The sequence below is a fragment of the Erpetoichthys calabaricus genome, chromosome 13 (genome assembly GCF_900747795.2).
Source record: "Erpetoichthys calabaricus chromosome 13, fErpCal1.3, whole genome shotgun sequence".
Lineage (NCBI taxonomy): Eukaryota > Metazoa > Chordata > Cladistia > Polypteriformes > Polypteridae > Erpetoichthys > Erpetoichthys calabaricus.
Genome location: NC_041406.2, coordinates 102613896 through 102637650, shown reverse-complemented (window position 1 = coordinate 102637650; position 23755 = coordinate 102613896). Strand labels below are relative to the sequence as shown.

The 23755-nt window shown below is 38.9% G+C and overlaps 1 protein-coding gene across 1 annotated transcript in view; it reads left to right on the top strand.

Annotated features, from left to right (window-relative positions):
- Positions 1-22899, top strand: part of LOC114664016 (natural killer cells antigen CD94-like) — a 35411-nt gene extending 12512 nt beyond the window's left edge. The window contains exons 2-6 of the mRNA XM_028817989.2: positions 754-870; positions 4839-4916; positions 6120-6283; positions 11212-11324; positions 22513-22899. Of these exons, the coding sequence (XP_028673822.2) occupies positions 754-870; positions 4839-4916; positions 6120-6283; positions 11212-11324; positions 22513-22633 (593 nt within the window). The 3' untranslated portion in view covers positions 22634-22899. The remainder of the gene's footprint in view (positions 1-753; positions 871-4838; positions 4917-6119; positions 6284-11211; positions 11325-22512) is intronic.
- The last annotated feature ends 856 nt before the right edge of the window (positions 22900-23755 follow it).

Here is a 23755-nt window from a genome sequence, read left to right as displayed (position 1 = left end):
ACTCTGAGGTAGGACAAATTCTAATCCTAGTCAGACACTTAATGCAATACTTAGGAGTAATTCTAAGACACTTGATAAATATGGGCACTGTTCTTTTTCCAAATTTATGGATACCTGGTGCAGCAAGCCTCCATTTTAAGTAGGCGACAGCCCGTGACATCACAGGCACAGCAATTTACAGATATGTGGTAACAATGGCCGGCACCACTGTAAAGCATATGGCTGTGACTGTGAAACAAAATAAAATGGAGGACCTTGTGATGAATACAATGATGCTGAAAATAAATAACAAAAATAAATATGCCAGAAAATTTTAAAAATGATAAAAAAATTGATCTATGAAATTTGAAACAAAGATTACAACAATTGCTTGCTTCATAATGTCACACTTAGATGGTTTCTTCATTTTCTTGTCTCTAAAGTTATGAAGACATGCAGCTTTTTTGATAATATCATCTAAGAAAGTCTCAGATAATCTAAAAGAGCACCATGCAAGATATGTGACTTAATAGAAATAAATCCACTTCTCTAAAAATGAGTAAACGTTTCACTTATGGTGCTCAGAAAGGTCTCAGCTCTTTTTACTTTTCAATTGATGGCACTTTAACAATTCTAGTCAATTAAATAACAGTTTCTGTAGAAATAATAACCTTATTACATTACAAGAAAGGAGAGGCTAAAAGAAAGAAATGAAAATCTGGGTTAATAATTTGCCATCACTTCAGAATGTTACATGTTCTTCTCCCCAAATAGGTGCTCCTCAAAGGCGACCACCTCGACCTATGAGGACCGTCTGGATTGTTCTTGGAGTGACTGTTGGCCTCCTGATTGCAGCTGGTGCCGTTTATGGGATTTTACATTTTTTTGTATGTAAGTATGGTATACCTGGAAAGAAATGGACCCAGAAATGAATTGATCTTTGCTTTCTGTTTGAGGAGTAGCATAAACGTTGACACTCATGTATATATAAAGGTCATCTATTTTTATATAGTGCCATTAACAGTTAACAGCATCCAAAGTCTGATTTTTATATAAAATGTGCAAATTATGGAAGTATACTTTTGATAATTTGGAGTGAAGAGTAGGTGTTTGGAGACCTGGTAACCATGTTTAGACTAAGAACCGGTAATGCTTGTAATTTTAAACTCCCTCTGTTTTTTTGGGGTTGAAGATTAAGATGATGTGGCAGCTATAAATACCCTTTTAAAAGAGCATGAGCTCATTTATGCACAAGGTCTATAAAAAGTATTCCATCCCCTTGGAAGTGTTCACTTTTTATTGTCATACAACACTGATTCACAGTAGATTTTATTTGGGTTTTTAAATACTGATCAACAGAAAAAGAACATCTAAGTGAGACATGATCTCTGCAAAATGGTAAAACACAAAATAATTAATCTGATAAATATTTGCACTTTCTATATGACACACCTAAATTATCACTGGCGCAACCAAATGGTTTTAGAAATGACAGAATTAGTTAAATAAAGATCGCTGGTCTGGGATATCCATTAATTGTAGCATAAATGCACCTGTATGTAAAAGGGCCAACTAGTGGTGAGTCAGTTTTGTGACCTAAGATACACAATGGAGACCAAAGCCAAATTTCCCCCTGGGGACAAATAAAGTTCTATCTATCTATCTATCTATCTATCTATCTATCTATCTATCTATCTATCTATCTATCTATCTATCTATCTATCTATCTATCTATCTATCTATCTATCTATCTATCTATCTATCTATCTATCTATCTATCTGAACACCAGGGGTCGCTGTCGCCCCTTTGAATCCAACAGACAGATACACAGACACAGGGTAAAAGCACAAAGAAGTTCTTTTAATTGTTTTTCCATCTTCAAAGTGCCTTTTAATCACTACAGCCACCATAAACAAGTAAATAAACAATAAATCTACACAATATTCTTTCCTCCACACCTCCCAGCAACCTCTGTCCTACTCCTCCCAACTCCAGCTCGCTTGCTGGGACTCCAGTATTCCTTTTATAGTCCTTGACCCGGAAGTGCTTCTGTCCTTCCATCTACGTGACTCATCAGCACTTCCAGGTTAGGTGGAGAACTTGTAACTTCTTCAGCCCGGGAGTACTTCTGTGCTTCTGTCCCCGTGACTTTAAAGTACTTCCAGGCTATGTAAACAGTAGGGAATCCCCAGTCTCCCTGCAGCATTTCCTGGTGGCACCCATGGTACCCAGCAGGGCTGTGTTGCCAAACTCCAAGTCCCATAGTGCCCTGCGGGCATCTGAATCACCTCTGCAGTCCAGAGAAGGGGCCATCTATCATCCTGTGGGAGGCAGTGTCCTTGATAAGCTGCCTTCCCCTATCCTTCTGTTATTGGGGTGTCCTGGCCGGGATTAACTGCCGGCTGTCCCTTACACTATCTATAAGAACATTCCAATTCCAAGAAAATGGGATGTAAAAGCACAAGTCAGGGGATGGAGAAAAGAAAATATCTAAGCGATTGAATAGCCCTGGGAAAGAGAATGACACAGTGGTAAATCTGTCAAAAAACGAGTTGTCATGCAAGAAGAAGACTAGTGAGAGACTTCTGAGAACTCTAATAGGATTTACAAGCTACTGAGACTCAGACTGGAGAGGCTGTGCAGATCATGAGCGTACTTCACCAGTTGTAGCTTTATGGAAGAATGGCAAAGAGAAAGCCACTATTAAATAAAAAAGGACATGACTTTCAGCTAGAGTTTACCAGAAGGCATACAGGAGAATCTAATGTCTATTTGTCTGATGACACCAAAATTGAGTATTTTGGCCATCAGATTAAATTCCATGTTTCAACATTGCACATTATTAAGAGTATGCCACCCCTACCATTAAGCCTAGGGGTGGCAGCATCATGCTGTGTGGATGCTTCTCTGCATCAGGCCCTGGAAGGCTTGTGAAGGTAAAATGAATGCAGCAAAATAAGGGGGAAATCCTAAAGGAAAACTTGATGCTGTCTGTAGCAATGCTGTGCCTTAGGAGAAGATTTGTTTTCCAGCAAAACAACAACCGCAAACATAAAGCCAAAGCTATGAAGGAATGGCTTCAAAACACCAAAGTTGATGTCCTGGAAAGACTGAGTCAGAATCCAACTAAGAATTAGTGGCTGGACTTGACAAAGTCTGTTCCCTCACGGTATCTGACAGAGTTTGAGTAGTATGGCAGAGTTCAGATGTGCAAAACTGACAGAAAGAGAGAGATCTGTGCACACAGACTTAAGGCCCTCATCACTGCCAAAGGTGGATCTACTGAATACTGAATTCCTATGTGGTTAATTCATTTGTGTTTTATACTTGTAATTACTTTAGACCACTTTGAAGAGTTCACAAAGAGTTCCTCACTTTCTGATGATCAGTGTCGAAAAAAGCCAAATTAAATTCTTTGTGATTCAGAAAATATCAATAAACTGTGGAAACTTCCAAGGTGGTGGCTACTTTTTAAACTAAATGTAAAGGGACTTTGCACTTCATGTTTAGTATTTTTATGTTTTTTGATTTAGTGCTGCTGTCCTACAGATCCAGTATCCTAGGTTCAAAATGCATACTTGTTCCTTGTCTGTGTGGCGTTTGCATATTCTCCCCATGTCTCCCTGAAGATGTGCTTGTTTAGTTAATTATTGATTCCAAGCTGGTCTTGTGAGTGTGAGCGTGAAAGGGCCCTACAGTGGCCCATTGCCTCATTCTGTCTTGTGACCAGTGCTGCCATGACCAGCCCTGATCCTCCATGACTCTGAACTGGATTAAGCAGGTTTGATAATTTTATTCTGTCATAGGATTCAAACTTTGGTGGAGAAAGTAGGATGAGGGTCTTTCTAGTGTCTGTCTCTCCATCCAGGAATTGTTTAACTCACTTAATCCAGTTCAAGTTGACAGGACTGGACCTAATCAGGCCAGGGTGGAATGCCAGTCTATTATAAGGCACAAACACTCACTTATCTACTGGGTGGCAGTTTTCACTCCTAAATCTACACAGTTCTCTATGTAGATCCATCTTTTTTGACAGCAAAGAATCAAGCAGAAAATTTCAACAATTGCATCTCTTGTGCTTTAAAGATTAATTTTTTAATTTTCTTTTGAGCCTTTCATGTTAAGTGATATCCTAAAACCAATTAAATGTTCAGCACAACACAATTTACTGCTCGGAGCAGTAGATGGTTGAACAGCAGGCAGCTTTAGCATGAGAACCTGCCCCCTTGTGGCCACTAGACCACACTGACGTTATCCTTGTGAGCTCTGTTTTACAGTTTATTTGGGATTAACCCTCATTTGCATAGGATAATGATTTATACTCAAAAAGGCCAAATTTAAGCCACTATGATTTAATGTTGTTCTATATAAAAATAAAATGTTAAAAATTCCAAGGGGGTGAATACTTTTTACAGGCACTATATAAGTCCTTAATTTCTTCTCAGTGCTCAGATAGCTTAATCAAAATTGGCACAAAGTATGAGACTGACCACCCATCTTCCCGGTTCCTACTTTGAAAACAGAAACATTTTATTCTTATTAATGTTTTAGGAGAAAATGTATTTTGAACCTTCACTATCTTGTCTTATAACTTCAAAATCAGCTTATCTGGTTGTCCCAAACTCAGCTGCAAGTCAAATGTCTTAGCTTCTGCTATGTACAACAGAGAGAAATTTGTTTTTTATTTTATTTGTGTAAACAAATTGCAGTGTTTAGTGTAAAAGTGTCATGACTCCATTGACTCGTGTTAATATCTCATTCTTTCTGTTTCCACTTTTCTAGATTAATCAAATATTCAGCAGCAGCAATAATCTTAAACATGTTATTATTTGATATATCATATCTTTTTTCTTTCAAGTTACCAATGATCCAGTTGTTGGATCAGATCCTGGAGACACAAACTCCCTGTATACAAAGGCACCATTGAAAACACAAGGTTTGTATTTTGAGGAATAGGGATGGATTGGTGCTTGGGGGCCCATGGGCTTAACAGTGAATCAAAATGTCCTGCCATGCACTTGTGCATAGGGGACAGCTGAAGGGCTCTTGTGACTAAAATTATACCGCTGCTCCAACGGTTGGCGCTGTGTCCAAATGACTTTCTCTATTCCTCACTCTACAAACTGGATGATTGATGGCTATAACACCTCTGGCATCACTTTTGGTGTCCATCCACCTGGACCTGCCTCTTCCTGTTGCCATGGACTGAAGAATGCCTGTCACGTCCTGTTGCTCTGTCATCCTAGAAACAAATCCTGCCAACTACACCACTGTAAGAGAAATAAGCAACAGCAATAAAGAGTTGGGATATTAGCTGGGTCACCCTGTATAACTGGAATGGGAAAAATAAACAAAATACACACAATTATTGATGAGTCATCTTTGCAGACAAGAGTTCAGAACAGAACTGTCCCAAGATGGTGGAGCTTCCAGTTTTGGGTCCTTCGGAAAGGAAGAGGTGGATCCAGGTGGATGGACAGTGGAAGTGATGTCAGAGGTGTTATAATCATCAAACATCCAGTCTGCAAAAGGAGGAACAGAGAAAGGCATCAGGACATAGCACCAACCCCTGGAGTGGCAGTAGAATTACAGTCACTAGAGGCCTTATGCTGTCCCCTATGCACAGGTACACATTCCAATGTGTCATATAAAGTAAGCACAGACATATGAGATAATAATAATAATATCCATTGCAGTACTTCAAGGCAATGAATATTTGAAAGTGTCAGTTGTAATTTCACAAGAGAAAAGGGAAGTAATTAAATCTGGGTGGTTGAATACAGTAAACAAGTCCAAGTTTAACTTTGTTGTGTCATGCAGGTGAGGTTGGACTATCTGAAGGAAGCTTTACAGGAAAACGGTGCACTATGGTACTTCCTGACCTCATCAGTTCAAACCAATAAGTCGCCAGGAAATACTCGGAGGGCTGGCATTTAACTTGTGATTTTTAGCTTCAATAAGTGAACTAAATTGCCTTCAGACCATTGCATATGCTGGATTTCCATGAAGGCTTTTAGATAGTTTCATAAGGAATTGGCCTTTCAGTAATGCTTTCTTCATGAAGTTCTCACTCAGTTTACTTGTCAAGGTCATCACCAATTGCATTTTCCATTGTGCACAATTGATTCCTTTTTTCTAGGGACCACACCAGGCTCATGTAACTCCTGCCATGAAGGATGGCACAGATTTGAGAAGAGATGCTACCATGTCAACAACTTAGATGCAAATTCCTGGACTAAGAGTTCAGAATTATGCGCATCTAAGAAGGCTCATCTTGCAATAGTTGGAAAAACAGAGGAGCTGGTAAGACAAAACATTATGATACTATGATGATACTACATGTTTACTAGTAAGCCCATTGAAGTAGGTTCTCACCATCAATTGCGTCATTGCTCAGTGATGTGCTGTCTGTGCTCTTATTAGTCACCTTACTTCAAGATTTTTTTTAGAAGAAACAAGGTCCTTTATTCTAATGGATTCTAGATTAAAAAACTTTGTAGGGCACTAGTGTTTCTTCTTAAATTGAGAGATAGGCTGAGTGGGACAGCTTAGCTGTTAGCTAAACAAATGAGGTCAATGGACTGAATGGTCTCATCTTTTTTGTCAAATTTCTTATGTTCTTACTGTATCTCTCTTCTCTGGAAGACATGTTCTCCAAATGCTGTGTCCTCAAGGCCTACTGCATTGTGCAAGACCCTTCTCTCTCATGGATTCTTAATTTTTTTGCAATCTGGAAAAACATACTACAATATCAAAGCCAGATCTGTTAAGTTAGGTGATAACTTTTCCCCCCTGGTTGTCAGACACCTAAACACAATGCAGACCCCCATGATCTTCCAACTTACTTTAACATCTTAGATCTTGGACAAGTCAATTTGTCATGTCAAAAGATCAGTCACGACATTGATATGTGGAACTTGTATTTAATGGTCTCTGTGTAATTGTAGCACTTAATTGTATCAGCATATTTAAATAGAATGCTGCATTATCTGCACTGTGTACACTTACTTTGACTTTGACTTGACTCTCAGTGGCACAATAAGGGGATGCAATGAAGCCAATAACAAGCCAATCAAGTGTTGAAAATTATCAATGACATCTGATGAAAAAGTTGAAAGGGAAAAGCATCATTGAGGGGAGCCTTTTTAGCTTTTCTACAGCTGGGATGCTTCTGTCTTTCAGATCCATCCAGAAGTGTAAAATAACTACAGGTGCTGGTCATAAAATTAGAATATCATGACAAAGTTGATTTATTTCAGTAATTCCATTAAAAAAGTGAAACTTGTATATTAAATTCATTCATTACACACAGACTGATGTATTTCAAATGTTTATTTCTTTTAATGTTGATGATTATAACTGACAACTAATGAAAGTCCCAAATTCAGTATCTCGGAAAATTAGAATATCAATTAAGACCAATGCAAAAAAAGGATTTTTAGAAACGTTGGCCAACAGAAAGGTATGAACATGAAAAGTATGAGCATGTACAGCACTCAATATTTAGTTGGGGCTCCTTTGGCCTGGATTACTGCAGCAATGTGGCGTGGCATGGAGTCGATCAGTCTGAGGCACTGCTCAGGTGTTATAAGAGCCCATGTTGCTCTGATAGTGGCCTTCAGCTCTTCTGAATGGTTGGGTCTGGCGTATTGCATCTTCCTCTTCACAATACCCCATAGATTTTCTGTGGGGTTAAGGTCAGGCGAGTTTGCTGGCCAATCAAGAACAGGGATACCGTGGTCCTTAAACCAGATACTGGTAGCTTTGGCACTGTGTGCAGGTGCCAGGTCCTGTTGGAAAATGAAATCTGCATCTCCATAAAGTTCGTCAGCAGCAGGTAGCATGAAGTGCTCTAAAACTTTCTGGTAGACTGCTGCGTTGACCTTGGACCTCAGAAAACACAATGGACGAACACCAACAGATGACATGGCACCCCAAACCATCACTGACTGTGGAAACTTTACACTGGACCTCACGCAACGTTGATTCTGTGCCTCTCCTCTCTTCCTCCAGACTCTGGGACCTTGATTTCCAAAGGAAATGCAAAATTCACTTTCATCAGAGAACATAATTTTGGACCACTTAGCAGCAGTCCAAAGGCGAAACGCTTCTGACGCTGTCTCTTGTTCAAGAGTGGCTTGACACAAGGAATGCGACAGCTGAAACCCATGTCTTGCATACGTCTGTGCGTGGTGGTTCTTGAAGCACTGACTCCAGCTGCAGTCCACTCTTTGTGAATCTCCCCCACATTTTTGAATGGGTTTTGTTTCACAAACCTCTCCAGGATGCGGTTATCCCTATTGCTTGTACACTTTTTTCTACCACATCTTGTCCTTCCCTTTCTCAATATTAAGACATGGAAACTGAATGTGCATTTTTTTCCACAATGAAATGTTCAAATGTATAAAATGCAAAGGTAATTAATGCATAATGCAGTGCCTTCTGCACCTGCCAGCACCTAAAGAAACCTCTGTTTTCAAGAATATTATTTTAAATTTAAAAAGTATGTTGATGTAAGTGTTTTTTTCCTCTGCTTAAGCTATCTTATAAGGAATCCCTTCTTCTTCATCTTCTGTCGGCTGCTTCCGTTATGGGACGCCACAGCAGATCATCTTCTTCCATATCTTTCTGTCCTCTACATCTTGCTCTGTTACACCCATCACCTGCATGTCCTCTCTCACCACATCCATAAACCTTCGCTTAGGCCTTCCTCTTTTCCTCTTCCCTGGCAGCTCTATCCTTAGCATCCTTCTCCCAACATACCCAGCATCTCTCCTCTGCACATGTCCAAACCAATGCAATCTCGCCTCTCTGACTTTGTCTCCTCTAATGTCCTCATTTCTAATCCTGTCCATCCTCATCACACCCAGTGCAAATCTTAACATCTTTAACTCTGCTACCTCCTGCTCTGTCTCCTGCTTTCTGGTCAGTGACACCGTCTCTAACCCAAGGAGTCCCTAAAGACCTAAAAAGCAGTGTCTTTTTTAATCTTGTGCAAAAAATATTTCATGGGTACAAGTAATATCTTTAGACCACAAGTTATATAATGTGCAAAAATATACATATGTTGTACAAATAAAATATTGCACAATATCAAACTCTTGCTGTTATCAGAACTAATAAAATGGATGTTATCTTTCCTTCAAGCAAAGATAAGTATTTTTGTTGCTAGTTTATGGAATTTCAGCTTGGGGAAAGCTAAAGAAAAAATGCAGGAATTTTGAAAATCAGCTGCTGTTTAAGCTGCACAGAATGTTTTACAGTTTATGAAGTGGACTAGCTGTGCTCCCCATCTAAATAATCAACACAGACCTCAGTGTTAACATTTGCAGTGCACCACTCTGATGGTGTGGGTCCGCTCCTTGCTCCCTCTTCATTTTTGGGAACCTCTTGAACCCGACACCGTCGATAGTCATGACTGGGATGGGCTGAGCAGATGAGGACAAACATATCAAGCAAGGGGATGATGAAAAGTGCTAGAATGCTTTTATAAAAAAAAAATCATAAAACAAGATGTCCAAAAAGTACAGTGCTCCAAAATGTCAATAAATAAATGATCCATAAAATAAAGAGCACCAAGGAGGTTAAAAAGGCAAATAAATAAATCCATTAAAACGATGAGGTTAAAGTCCAGAGACAGACTATTAAAACAGCGAGCCCCAATGCTTCCCTTTAAAAACTGGCATCTCCTCCACTTATCCCATTTGGACCTTGCAGTAAAAGGAGACGCCCGCCGGCAAGTGCAGTCAACTTTCTTCCGGTCCGGTTCCGGTCCCTGCAGCAAGCACCACACATCTCTCCCGCCACTCACCTTCGACCTTTGCGGGGAGACGCCATCACTCAGACCGCTCCTACTCCCCAAGAAAGTGCTCAGAAGGAGCGCCCCTATCACCACCTCCGGTTTTCATGGCCCTGATGCTCACTCCTGACCACCTGCCTCACTCCATAAGCATTGCCACTATGTGCAAGGTCATCTGCTCCTGCATCGCGCACAGGAACTGCTCTTGTTATGCTACCATACACCAACCCCACACAAAGATGTGAGTGCAGCAATTATTTATTCATAAGCTGCCAAACAGCCGTGGACCTCACTTTATCACAATCATGTAATGCATATGTTTCTGTTATATGCCATTTGTTATAGGATTCGTAAAAGCAGTGTTAACGTTTGTGATGTGCCATCTGTTGGAATGACATATGCAACGCAATTTATTACTAAAACTGTTTGTGATGCGCTGTCTTCTGGAATGACAGAGACCTAGCAGCCGGAAGAGCATGCAGACAGACACATATCCTTTTATTAAGGTGGATAACATCTTATGGTGGAAAATTAGAAGCTCCTCTGACTGCAGATATTTACTGATCAATGGCATGATTTATTATTATTATTATAAAAAATGTACTTTTACTTTTGGTACCTGAGTACTTTTGAAAGCAGACACCTTATTTACATTTATTCAAGTATTTTTTTACCTGAAATACTTGTTACTTCAGTGAAAGTAAAAATGTTGTGCAGTACTTCTACACCTGGGCGGCATGGTGGCGCAGTGGTAGCACTGCTGCCTCACAGTAAGGAGACCTGGGTTCGCTTCCCGGGTCCTCCCTGTGTGAAGTTTGTATGTTCTCCCTGTGTCTGTTTGGGTTTCCTCTGGGTGCTCCAGTTTCCTTCCACAGTCCAAAGACATGCAGGTTAGGTGCATTGGCGATCCTAATGTGTGTGTGCCCTGCCTGGGATTTGTTCCTGCTTTGTGTTGGCTGGGATTGGCTCCAGCAGTCCCCCGTGACCCTGTGTTAGGATATAGCAGGTTGAACAATAACTGACTGACTTCTACACCTTTGTTAAATTTACAATGGCAGAAACAAAGTTGACTTTTACTGAAAATTACTTAGCTTTCTCTTCCTGTTTTTTAATTACTAAGACTCCAGAATCAAATTTTACAAGTTCAAGATTATATAGTGTGCTTTAGAAAAACTGTTTAAAAGTGTCATTTATGCAAGTCACAACCAAGAACATGACAATGTGAAACGACTTAATCGTTCAATCAGTGGTGAGGACTGAGGGCCTCACTGCTTTCCTAGAGACTCCACTCAAGAAGCCATTGTCTGAAACTGAACTTGATATTCCAAGTACTGAGAGTCTCCCTGTAGTCTGTTCTGGGTTTCAGCTTTTTAATTTTCTGGTGATCTTTCAGGGGATACCATGCTTAAAGTACTTCTGTTTATGTTTGCAGGACTTCATTCGTCAATTGATGGAAGAACAAACACTTTACTGGATGGGCCTGACTGGTGAAAACCAAGAGAACAACTGGCTGTGGGTGAATAAGCAGGCCTTAGATGATTCCCTGTGAGTCAGGACTTGGTTTTCACTTCTTATTATCTTCTCACCATGTCACACATTCAACAACTTAAACATCCTCGATAAGAAACTAGAACTTTCAGGCATGTCTGACTAGGGGCCAAATAGTTTAAAATCATGTATAACATTAAGATATTTAAAACATACATAAAAAGTTATAGAATGACAAATTATGCTTAAAATTTAGAGATCATAACTTCACTCTATTTCACAGGTCGCAGTTTGCGAAGATGGAACAAATAAAAAATGTAGAAAAGATATGATCACATGCTTGGCTACAATATCTTTGGAAAACTTTGATTAATTAAATGACTGATTTTAAATGAAATATTTATGTAGACAGTAAAGATGTCAGTACTTTGTTATGTTAAAATAAATCATTTATATATGTAACATAATAGTACACCTAAACAATATAACATTGTCAAACCTGCTGAATCCCACTCAGACAGAGCCTATCCCTGCAGCCATGGGTGAAAAGCAGAAGTTAGCCTTGGACAAGATGCCAGTCCATTACAGAGCTTACCCACACCCACACAAACACACACACACACAGGGCCAACACCACCATTAAGGTGAATTAGGCATTTGTCTCGTGCTCAGACCATAAGTAGGGGTAAAAACCCTAGCCGCATGGGTTAGCTTCTGAACAGTCAGTTGGTGCACTAATAAGCTTGGTCTAGGGTGCAAAATAGCCTACAACTGGCACTGCACACACACATAGACACACTCACACTACGGACATACCAGAGTCATCAGTTATCCTTCAAGGCTTCTGGGATGTGTAAGTTAAAAAACACACATAAGTACAACTGTTCATGAGAAAACTTCTACTGTATATTTTTTCTGTGATATATACCATGTGTTTTGCTGATGTTGTGTAGCACCAGAAAAGAGGAGGTGGAGAAGAAGTTTGAAAAGTGGAGAAGGGCTTTGGAAGATAGAGGACTGAAGATAAATTGGAAGAACACAGAATATTTAAGGTTTAATGATGAACAGGACTCAGAAGTGGCAGGGAAAGATATTGAAAAGAGTGGATGCATTTTAATATCTAAGATCAGTGGTAGCCCAAGATGGAAAATTTGATGCAGAGATATCCCACAGAGTGTAGCGAGGATGGAACAATTGGAAGAAGGTATCAGGAGGAAAGTTAAAGGTGAGGCTTTTAAAACGGCAGTAAGATCAGCAATGAGGTATGGAGCTGAGAGAAGGGAGTACAGGAGAAGAAGATGTGGCAGAAATGAGATGTTGAGATGGATGTATGGAGATACAGAAAAGAACAGAATAAGAAATGAGACAAACAGAGGTACAACAAAAGTGCGAGAGATATCTAAGAAAGGACAGGAAAATAGATAGAAGTGGTATGGACATGTGATGAGGAGAGACAATGAATATGTGGGGAAAAGAGTGATGGGAATGGAAGAACAGGAGAAGAGAAAGTGAAGTGAGGTGAATATCAGTTATTTGGTCTTTTTTTAATCTTTACTGTAGGGTCAGTATGTCTATTCCTACAATGAAAAGCATTATTATTATGGTTTTTTCCCAGCCGTGACATGTTGCATTTCCTCTATATCCTTATTCTCATACAACACACAGTAATGCCTTATAATGAATGACATATTATTGTGGTATCCCAATTTCTAAGAGCACAATAACATTTAGAAAAAAAGGACAATCAAACACAATGCAAAATTCTTGACAGATTACATTTCTAACATGTAAATCATCTCTAATAATGTCACCTTATTGGCTGTATTAAGATGGAGGTGTTCCCAAATAGGAGAAAATATTTTCTTCTTTCATGGATCTATTTCAAAGTTATACAGAGAAAGCACAAAATTACCCTTACATATCAAATCTTTGTCATCTATCCAAGCAGTCTTATATACACAGGTATCCTGCTCTATGATTCAATCTACGAGCCAAAACTGTCATGTGATGCAAATAGGCTGAGAGGTTTCAAAAATCATCAATTATGTTGTGAGTCCAAAAAGATACAAGCACCAACACCGGCTTCAATGAATATTTCTTGGATTACTCAAAGCATGTTTTGAAGCCTTGATGTCTTACATAATATCACTAACATATAGATAGCTAGAATTTGTCCCCAAAGGAACATAAAGATAAACTTATACAGTATATGGTGAATTTTCAAGTGATATGTTCATAAGTGCAAAGGGTCAGTATTGTCACATGTACAGAGGACAGTAAAATTCATATTATTGTGCTAATCAACATCCAAAACACATCATGAACAGTGCAGAAAATTGAACCTTATTAACCACCTTAACATTAGCCCTATGAGAGCATGACTCCGGTTTGGAATTCTGTGAAATTTTAGTTAAGCCCGAGCCAGATTCAGGGTGATATTTGTTGATTCAATTTACAGTGTAAAGCCTGAATAACTCTCAGGACAGTATTCTGCTGCCTTTAAGTGGATAAAAACATGTTATGCTGCAAAACAACATCAATATTTCTATGCATTTTGCCACTCTATGATAACTCATCAATATTCATAAATAATAATAATAATAAGCACCATACATTACATAGACTTCTACCTAGACCCAAGGAATGGACCCGGTTATTATGATACATTATGGCATGAACTCAAATGGAATAATAATAATAATAATAATAATAATAATAATAATACATTTTATTTATATCTATCTATCTATCTATCTATCTATCTATCTATCTATCTATCTATCTATCTATCTATCTATCTATCTATCTATCTATCTATCTATCTATCTATCTATAGCACCTTTCCCATGCTCTAGGTGCTTTTGGGGCAGAGCCTCTAACCAAAACACAGCAGCATGTACACAAGGAGCTGTAAAGCCAGTTTTAGAACAAACTGAAACTGAATCATTAGTTGAATCAAGCAATCGTGATGACAATGTGAATTGGTCATCAGACGTTGACATGGGTAGTGAAACTGATGTATTCGGCGCTGTATGACCAAAATGCTATGATATACCTGGTGAATTAGTGTGCCTGAAGGTTTAAAGTGGTGTAAGTAGGTTGGAGGCAAAAAAGCAAAGTGATAGCAATGAGCTGGAAAGACAAGAAAGACATTAGCCTCTTAAGCACTTATCAATATGTAGTACATTTTGTTTGTGTTAGGTGAAAGTTGGAAGTCACTATACCCTTCTCTGTTGCAGCCTACAATAACGCCAGGAGAGTATTAATCATGCAGATCAGGCACTGACATTCTACCCTCTCATCTGCAAGCAACAGAAAAATATTACAAGAAAGGTGTACAAAGAAACACACTTCTGATGTCTCGATTGCAACATCAGATTGTGTGTTGGTGACTGTTTCAAAACGTGTCACACAAAAGATGTTAACTAAATCTGCATCAATACAGTAGTGGCCAATAGACATACCTTCCATCCATCCATTTTCCAACCCTGAATCCGAACACAGGGGTCTGCTGGAGCCAATCCCAGCCAACACAGGGCACAAGGCAGGAACCAATCCCGGGCAGGGTGCCAGCCCACCGCAGGACACACACAAACACACCAAGCACACACTAGGGCCAATTTAGAATCAGCAATCCACCTAACCTGCATGTCTTTGGACTGTGGGAGGAAACCAGAGCACCCGCAGGAAACCCACGCAAACACGGGGAGAACATGCAAACTCCACGCAGGGAGGACCCGGGACGCGAACCCGGGTCTCCTAACTGCGAGGCAGCAGCGCTACCACTATGCCACCGTGCCGCCTAGACATACCTTTCCTACTGTATTTATGTTTTTGTTTTTGTATTTACATATTTCAGTTACATTTAATAACATTTTTTCATGTTGAAGACATTTTTGACTCATTTTTCCAGGGATAAACATAACATAATAATAAATAATAAATTGTATTTATATAACACCTTTCCCATGCTCAAGGCAATGGAGGTTAAATGATTCAAAAGAGACTTCTGCATTTAAAGAGCAGTAAGTTATGACATAAAATCAAATAAACATGCCATGTGTATCTGCTGAGTTGGTAGAGCAGGATCGGCATGAGTCAAACGCGTATTTATTTCAGACCAATAAAGTTAGTTTTTAAAAGGTTTATTGAAAATTCAAAACAAAACAGTTCACACAAAAAAAGAGGAAAAAGTTGATACACATGCAGAATAAAAGGAGAAAGCGTTTCTTCTTTAAACTTTACTTTTTCTTGTTAAACTTCAGTTGTTTTCAATACTTAAGGATGAGTTATTTTTCTATGCTTTACTTCACATTCAGTATGTTCTATATATACGGCACTGCAATGGTGTGGCAATGGATTGTGCAGAATGTGCAAAGCACAAGGGCCTATGAACTTGGGCCATATAGATTTAAAAAAAAGTTATAATAACTTAAATCACTTGCACAGTTCATTGTGTTATTAATTCACAGTTTCAGTGACATGTTTGCACCATCACCAGGCAAGTCCAATTCAATCCATGATGATATTACGTATTCGGCAGGCCTACAGTTTACATGAATTTAGACTTCATTAGTTCGGAGGCTCGGAGTCTAATCGGAGGCACAACAAATCCTAGTCCGCCTTACAGAGAAGTGTACATTCCCAAATTTGGTGACCTTTCGCATGCCATAGCAGACGTGAACAGAAGAACTTTTGAAGGACATCACATGAATGTAAATATACATTATTATTGTAAATAATTGTTACTTTTGTACTTTGATTTGATGTCAACAGTTTTCGAAGTTTGAACTCATGAATGGTAAGTCATAGCAATACTGTTAAGTTATGGTCCCTGCTAGTCATCAATCGCCGAATATTTTAACAATATGATGCTTTTTATACTCTTGTCATACGACGCCATGTCGACCAGTCGCAGCGTATCCGGCAAACATTATAAGAGTGGTGCTGTTAAACGTAAGGCATGCCGGCAACAGGAACTGAAAAACGCTAAGCTTACCAAGATTTCCACCTTTTTTAAAACTGTGCAAGGGCCAGCGATAGTAACTGAGAAAGCTGATGCTGGTGAATTGTCACAATGGCCGCAAGCAGGTTATGCAGACAGTGCAGTGAGTGAAATGGTTGCAACTACCAAGCCTGGAAGTAGCGATACAACGGCTTCAGATCAGGTGCTATCTGCTGAAACTTTTCAAAATGGAGAAACAACTAAAGACAAACAAGTAATATATAGGACCAAGCAATTTCCTACCAACAAGGCAAATTTCTTGGAACCATTGACACCTCGCTTTATGATGTCCATTTTCTCAGAACTTGTGTAAAACAGGTCGATTGTGTAGTAGTATCCTGTCAGGCAGTGTTGTCATTTTAATTTGTTACAAATTGAAATGGCTTCATTTTATGGACTAATGGAACATTTCCAGCACACATCAAAAGACAGGAGTCTCCTTAGCAAGTGCAGTCTGCTCTGCCCCACCTTGAACAGCACCACTGTGTTGTCAGACCAGTCCAGTTTGTTGTTTATGTGAACCCCCATGTACTTGTAGCTCTGCATCACTTCCATGTCCTTCCCTTGAATGGTGACTGGTCTCGGAGGCTTCTTGGCATGCTGGAAGTCCACCACCAGCTCTTTTTGCTGATGTTGAGTTGCTGGTTGTTATCTCTGCACCCCAAGACAAAGTCCTCCACCCTTCTTGTACTCTGAAATGTCTCCATTATTAATGCAGCCTGGGATGGAGGAGTCATCAGAAAATTTCTTTAGTTGGCAAGCGCTGGTGTTGTGCCGGAAGTCTGTTGTGTAGAGGGTGAACAGGGAGGTTGACAGGACAGTTCCCTGAAGTTCTTCAGTATTACACCCCACCATTTCTTTTTTTACATTTTATTTGAAGAAAATACCATGCAATATGATCAAATCTAACTGATACAACAAAGAAAAGAGAAAGAGAGGAGATCCAAAACAAGGACAAAAATAAAAAAGAAGGGAGAGTGTCCTTTTCCCCAATATATAAATATGTATTCTAAAATTTTATTAATTAGATCTTGTCATATTTTTAGAAAAGGTTTGAACATGTCCTCTTGTTTTTGTGAATTGTGAATTTCCCCTTGGGATTAATAAAGTATCTATCTATCTATCTATCTATCTATCTATCTATCTATCTATCTATCTATCTATCTATCTATCTATCTATCTATCTATCTATCTATCTATCTATCTATCTATCTATCTATCTATCTCTAAGCGAGAATTTGATTTTTTCCAGTTACAACTAGTATAGAACATCAGTTACTCACTGACTTATAACAGGTGGGCTGGGATTTTTCCAGTTTAGCAAGATAAGACTGTGTGCTAGTAGAGTGGAATAGGCAATTACAATCAATTTGCCCTTCTCCACTTTAAGCCCATCTGGCCATGAGGGCATAATTAGAGTCTAATTTCTTCAAGAACGATTTGTTAATATATATGGGGATACTCTGAAATATATAAAGCAGCTTGACAGTATTGATTCTCCACCAGGTTTGACACACAGTCCCTCAGCCTCACAAACTGCTGTCTGTTGGTCAGGTAGTCCAGGACCCAGGAGACTGTGGGAACAGCAAGATTCAAAGCCTCGAGCTTTTGCCCCAGTTGGTAAGGTAGAATGGTGGTAAAGGCACTTTAAAAATTCAAAGAACATTATTGCCGGGCTTAAAGCTCCCATCCTTGCCTGTTTCATTGTGTGATTGGAACTGCATGGTAATGTAAGATTAATGAAAACCCACGTGGGGGTCTGTCACTGTTATTTATTGAAGGATTCAAATCTGCTAGTTAAAATCTGTAGTTAAAATCTGCTGTAGTAATTGAAAGAATATGATTAGTGATGATTGAAACATTTCATTTGTAGTGAAAATCATGGTCCATGGAGCCATCACCTGGATGAATAAAGAAACAGGAAAAGGCAGTCGTTAGGTAACATGGGGGGCTGGTAAAAGGGGGGATTTCCACGTGATGGGGTTTCCTTTGAAGAAAACATAGTAAGGTGCACAATTGTGTGTTTTGGTGCATCTTTCTGAGGAAACTATGCAGCATGTCACATGGTGATGCAAACAAGATTCTTAAACAGAACTGATTTTATTGGGATGGTGGTTCAGATTACATGGGTTACACATCTACAGGTACAAAATACAGGTAAAACACAAACGTATGAACCTAGATTGAGGGAGAAAAATAACTTGTTTAGAATGCCAAAGAACCGTTAAGCCCCCCACCAAAAACTCTTTTTAGTGTTTTATCAGATCACCTGTGGCATGCATCTAACACAAAAGGTACCAACTAACCACTCAGGCTTATGTCTTAAATGGAGTCAGGAAGAAATGTCAAAACCAGTGATAACTGTTACGTGTAACCTCTTACTTGTTTCGATGTCCGCATATTCAACCCTAGGGACCTCTAATGGCAGGCTCCTCACTGACTGGGGCTCTCTTTCATTGCCGTTCCTTTACTTCAGCTCAGTTTATCACCAGTAGAAGATTACACAAAGCATTATTGGTGCCCTCAAGGGGGTGCTGCTTTACAAAGAATGGCAATCCAGCAGTCAACAATGCTAATCGGACAGAAATAGTGAGTTTAAGATTTTACTTAAAAATTAATTTTATTTGCATAATAACCAATAGCAATGAAATATCAGCAGTACAAAGAATTACACACACTGGGTGGGTTCATGAAGTCTTCATTCAGTCCCAGATGGCATTTTTATTAGTAAAAAAATTATCTATTCTTAATTGAAAAGTGAAAAACAAAGACTTCTTGCTGGAGACAGAGCTTCTTGGAAAGTGTCCAGCAGCTAAGAAGATAGCATGCTTCGTCTGAAGGTCTGTGGCCCCTCTCAAAGTTCCAGAAAGGTAGCAACTAGCCAAAGTACTCCATTTTGCATGAAAACACCAACTAAACTAAACTAGACTAAAAACTGAACCGAAACTCTTTTTGAAAAAAAAACTTAAAAAATAAAAAGACAACCACTTTTCTCCCCCTTCTTCCCCAAAGTGAACAACTGGCTTTTTTGAGCTAGAAGAGCAGACGGTTTCTCAAAACACAGTAAAGGTATCAGACAAGCTCAAGGTCAGTTTCCATGGGAGTCAAAAGCTGCACTAAGCTGCAAACAGTCTGGCCATTCTAAGGTGCAGTTTTGCCTTTCAGCTTTTCCAGAGGGCACTCGACTCCTATCCAGCTTGACAAGTTTCACAGGTCTTGACCATTTACCCAAAAATATGTCAGCTGAAAAGGTTAAGCATCTCCAATAAAGTGAGTTTTGCGGTTCGTTTGTGTTTGTTGCCTATGAAACAAATTTAAGTATCAGTTTCATTAAATTGTATGTGAATCAAAGTTGTCTGTTTTGCTCATAACTGTGAGCAATACTTAAAAAGAGCAACTGTTGCCTGCAAAAAACAAGCATAAGAATGGTACTTTTTTATTTTTATTTAAAAGAATAAAATACATACACAGTTTAGTCAGAATGACACTTTCATAAGCAATATAGCTGAACAGTCATTATGTTCCAAAAAACCAATAATATTCCACCTAAAAAAATAACCTCCTTCTCCAGGCCACATCACAGAGTTAAATGGAAATAAAAAATCCCAGTGTTGTGTGTTATGCATATTAAAAGAACCACAGAGTTTAAGCAAGAACCTGGTAGCCATTTTACAACATTAATGAATTCTATAACAAATTCTTGAACTGCGCCTCAGAGGGAGAATTTCATTTTTTTCTAGTATGAGATAATATAATTCAATACTGTACTTGTATACTGAACTATGAGAAGTGGATCAGAATTCCTTCAATTAACCTAGATGAATCTTTATGCAAGCATTGTACAATCTATATGTGTATGGGAGTACATAACTGGTAAGTATGTCCAGTTCCTCCAAATCAATCAACACAAGAGTTTTATTGGTCAGTAAGTAAGCCGAAGTATGTCTGGTACCTCTGTATTCATCAGCTACTACATACGCTGTGTGGGATGGACAGAGTTCTTACCCCTCAAGATGAAAGGACTGGGAGAAAGAGCATACACAGGACATTATCTCCCCCTTATGGCTAGATGGCAGCCCCCCAGGGTTGCAGCAGTGCATCAGATTCCCACAGGGTATGCTGGGAATTGGAGTTTTTTGACTCAGCCCTGTTGGGCTCCATGGGTGCCGCCAGGAGATGCTGCAAGAACTGGGGAGCCCACTTCATGGGGCTTCTACCTCATCCAGAAGTGCTCTCGGACCACGTGTATGGAACACTGGAAGTACTTCTGGGTGGTAGAAAAAAAGAGCTGTATGCCTCAGTTCCAGGGGCCAGTGGTGGTAGGAAGGAGGACGAAGCTTGCCAGGAGGAATGGAGGAGTTACAGAGGTGATGAAGACAGTGAGAAGAAGGGACAAAAGATTTGATGTGTGTTGGCTGTAAAGTGTTTGTGCTACAGTGTTTGTACTTGTGGCTGTGGTGGAAAACACTTACAGAGAAAGCATTTCCCACAATAAAAAAAATGCTTTATTCATTTTATACTGGTGTCTGAGCCTGCCTGTGTTGGGTTTGGAGAGCTGGGGCTCCCCCTGCAGTCCACAGCTGTACACGCTAGGTTACTACTGCTTAGTGTGCATTATTCATGCTGAATCTTGCATCACATTTCAATGTAGGTATTCAAGTAGTTTCTGCAAAAACAGTCAGTGAACAGTAGTAATTACACCTCAACAATAAATTCGGGAAGAAGCAATAGTTTTTCCAAAATAATACTTCAACTATTTCTCAGCCTGAAATAAGTATTTCATTGTGTATGATGAATTATTCATTTACAATTCCATTTCATTTTCTACCTTCATTTATTGAATGTGATGCATATGGTATGGGGCATTCCATTGCTTGCTTTGTACACCAGTAATGTGTAACCCTAATTTCAATATTATCATTTTCATAATTTCATTTACTGTAGTTAGGCAGCAAGTATATAGCATAATTATTTTTGTTGGTTCATTGGCATAAAAGTTTATACACTTTTCATTCATTTAGACACTGTTGCAAGGGAACTTAGAACAAAAGTCAGACAATGTTTTTTTTCTCAGAATGTAGAATATCAGGAAGTGTTTGGTTAATCACAAAACCTAAAGCCAGCGATGACTTGAATAAATGTACTGCCACTACCTTCTAAATAGGATGCCCATGGGAAAGCATGCAGACGAGGGTCCATGTCACCTGCCCTGGCTAATTCTTTGCAATTAGCCGATGCCTCCTCAATACATGACTCTAGAATCAGCATGCTTTATCTGTGCTGTGAACTTAACTAGTACTGTAGGGTACCACCATAGATTTTCCTTTAGATAATATTATCTCATTGAGTGTCACTCCAAACATTGCTGTTAATAGATTTAGAGTGATTTTAGAATCGAAACAATCTGAAAGATATGCCATATCTAAAGGAGATGCTCTGTGGCTAAGGATCTGCACTGGTATCTGGAAGGTTTCCAGTTAAAATCCCATTACTACATAAAGGATCCTACTCTGTTGGGCCCTTGAGCAGGGCCATTAACCTGAAAATAGCTCCAAGAGTGCTGTACATTGGCTGACACTGCACTATGACTTCCAAAGATCATGCTAAAGGACAATTTCTATCAGAGATTAGTAAGGTTTATCAAATTAAAAAAAATAAATAAATAAACCAAAATGTGTAGGGTATTCTCAAAACAAATGACCTAATGAGGCATTCACAATTCAAATCTTTTTTAGGATATTTTAAAAAAGATTTAAACAAGCGATCCATGTATGAGTGACCATTTTTGGCTGAATTGTAATATGTTTTGTACAAATTGATGATTAATGTATGTTATGAAGAGTTGAGATCCATTTCCTATACTGATAAAAGTTTAAGCAAGATGGGAATTATTGACAAAGCTTCAAAATACAACAAGAGTGAGCAACCGTGAGCAACAGTAAAACAAGGTGCTATAGTAATACTAGCAATAATTTTGTATAAGATGCATCTGAACATGCTTCACAACTAGGACTTGAAGGCGTGTGTTGGGTAGTATTTTCAAGGCATGGTGGAGTAATTATTTCTGTGGAAGGTGTGACATGTGAGTATGAATGAACTGCGACTAAGCGCACTGTCTGAGGGTAGGACACACAGCACTACCTCTCTATTCTCCCTTACAAAAACTCCTACAAAAGCACAATATAAAATAAAGTATAAAGAATGCATGTGACTTTTTAAAATTTTATTTTTATTTTTTAGGTTTAACTTTGAAAAGAAAGAGGGAAAATTTTGCCTGTCTCTGACAAAGACATCAGCACAAATGTCCAAATGCGAAAATAAATTCATGTGGATTTGTCAGAGACCCTGCCATGCTTCATGAGCTGCACAAGTTAAGCTACTCTGAAAAGAAGAAAATTTATGCATCAAAGCGACTTGTTGATGCCACCCCTGTAGCCTCAGCAACCATCAGGTATACAGCTGGCCTCCAAATCTGACATCCCGTCCTCTTATTTGTGACCTATTATAGTAATGGACATTGGTAAATATTATAAATATTAGAAAATGAAAAAGGAAAAACGTTTTTGGAATGTAAATTGACTTAAAATAAATTGAAGTTTTTATAAAATTATTATTTTTATCTGTTAAAGGCACTATATAAAATAAAGATTTTCCACAGTCTTGTTACACATCTGCATTTTTTTATTTTCAAATATTCTCACTTGCTATTTTTATTAATTAATAAGTAACCAATTACAGTTATGAACAAATAATAATTAAGAATTATTTAAAGAAGCACCAGAATTATTTCTGATTGAGCATCACACAATGAAGACACCCTGGGAGGATGCAGTCTTTTTCTGACTGAGTGTTTCTTCATTCTTTCTGAGAACATTAAGCCAGGCTTTTGCAGCAAGCATTCACTCACATCCATAAAATAAGGTCTTCATTCTACGAAGTACCATGTGGATGGATTTTCTGATTTGGTCCACTTACTACCTAAAGACATGCCTTTCCAGTTTGGAGGGCCACAATCAACAGTGTATTGCAGTTCAGAGTTCTGCTGGAGACTAGCATGAACATTGAGGAGTACTTGCTGTTTCACACTGGCACCACTAGAGGGAAATAACATACCATATGACAGGTGTCAAAATGAGATCCTGGTGGGCCTCAGTGGCTACAGATTTTTGTTCCAGCCACTTTCTCATTAACAGTTTCTCAATTACTTCGATTTCTCAGTATGTTAACAAAACCTAAAATGCAGTTCTCTGAACAGTAAAAGCATTTCTCACAACACTGTAGCACCTGCTCACCATTTTCAGCGCAGACTTTGTCCTTTTCAGGGTTTTGGGGGAGTGAAATCTATGCCAGTAAGATTGGACACAAGGCAAGATCACCCCATCATAGGCCACAATCACACTCACACTCATGGCAGGCTAATTCGGTGGCACCATTTAATTAGTAACCTTTACGAGGAGCTCTCTAGTTTACCCAAAGAATGATT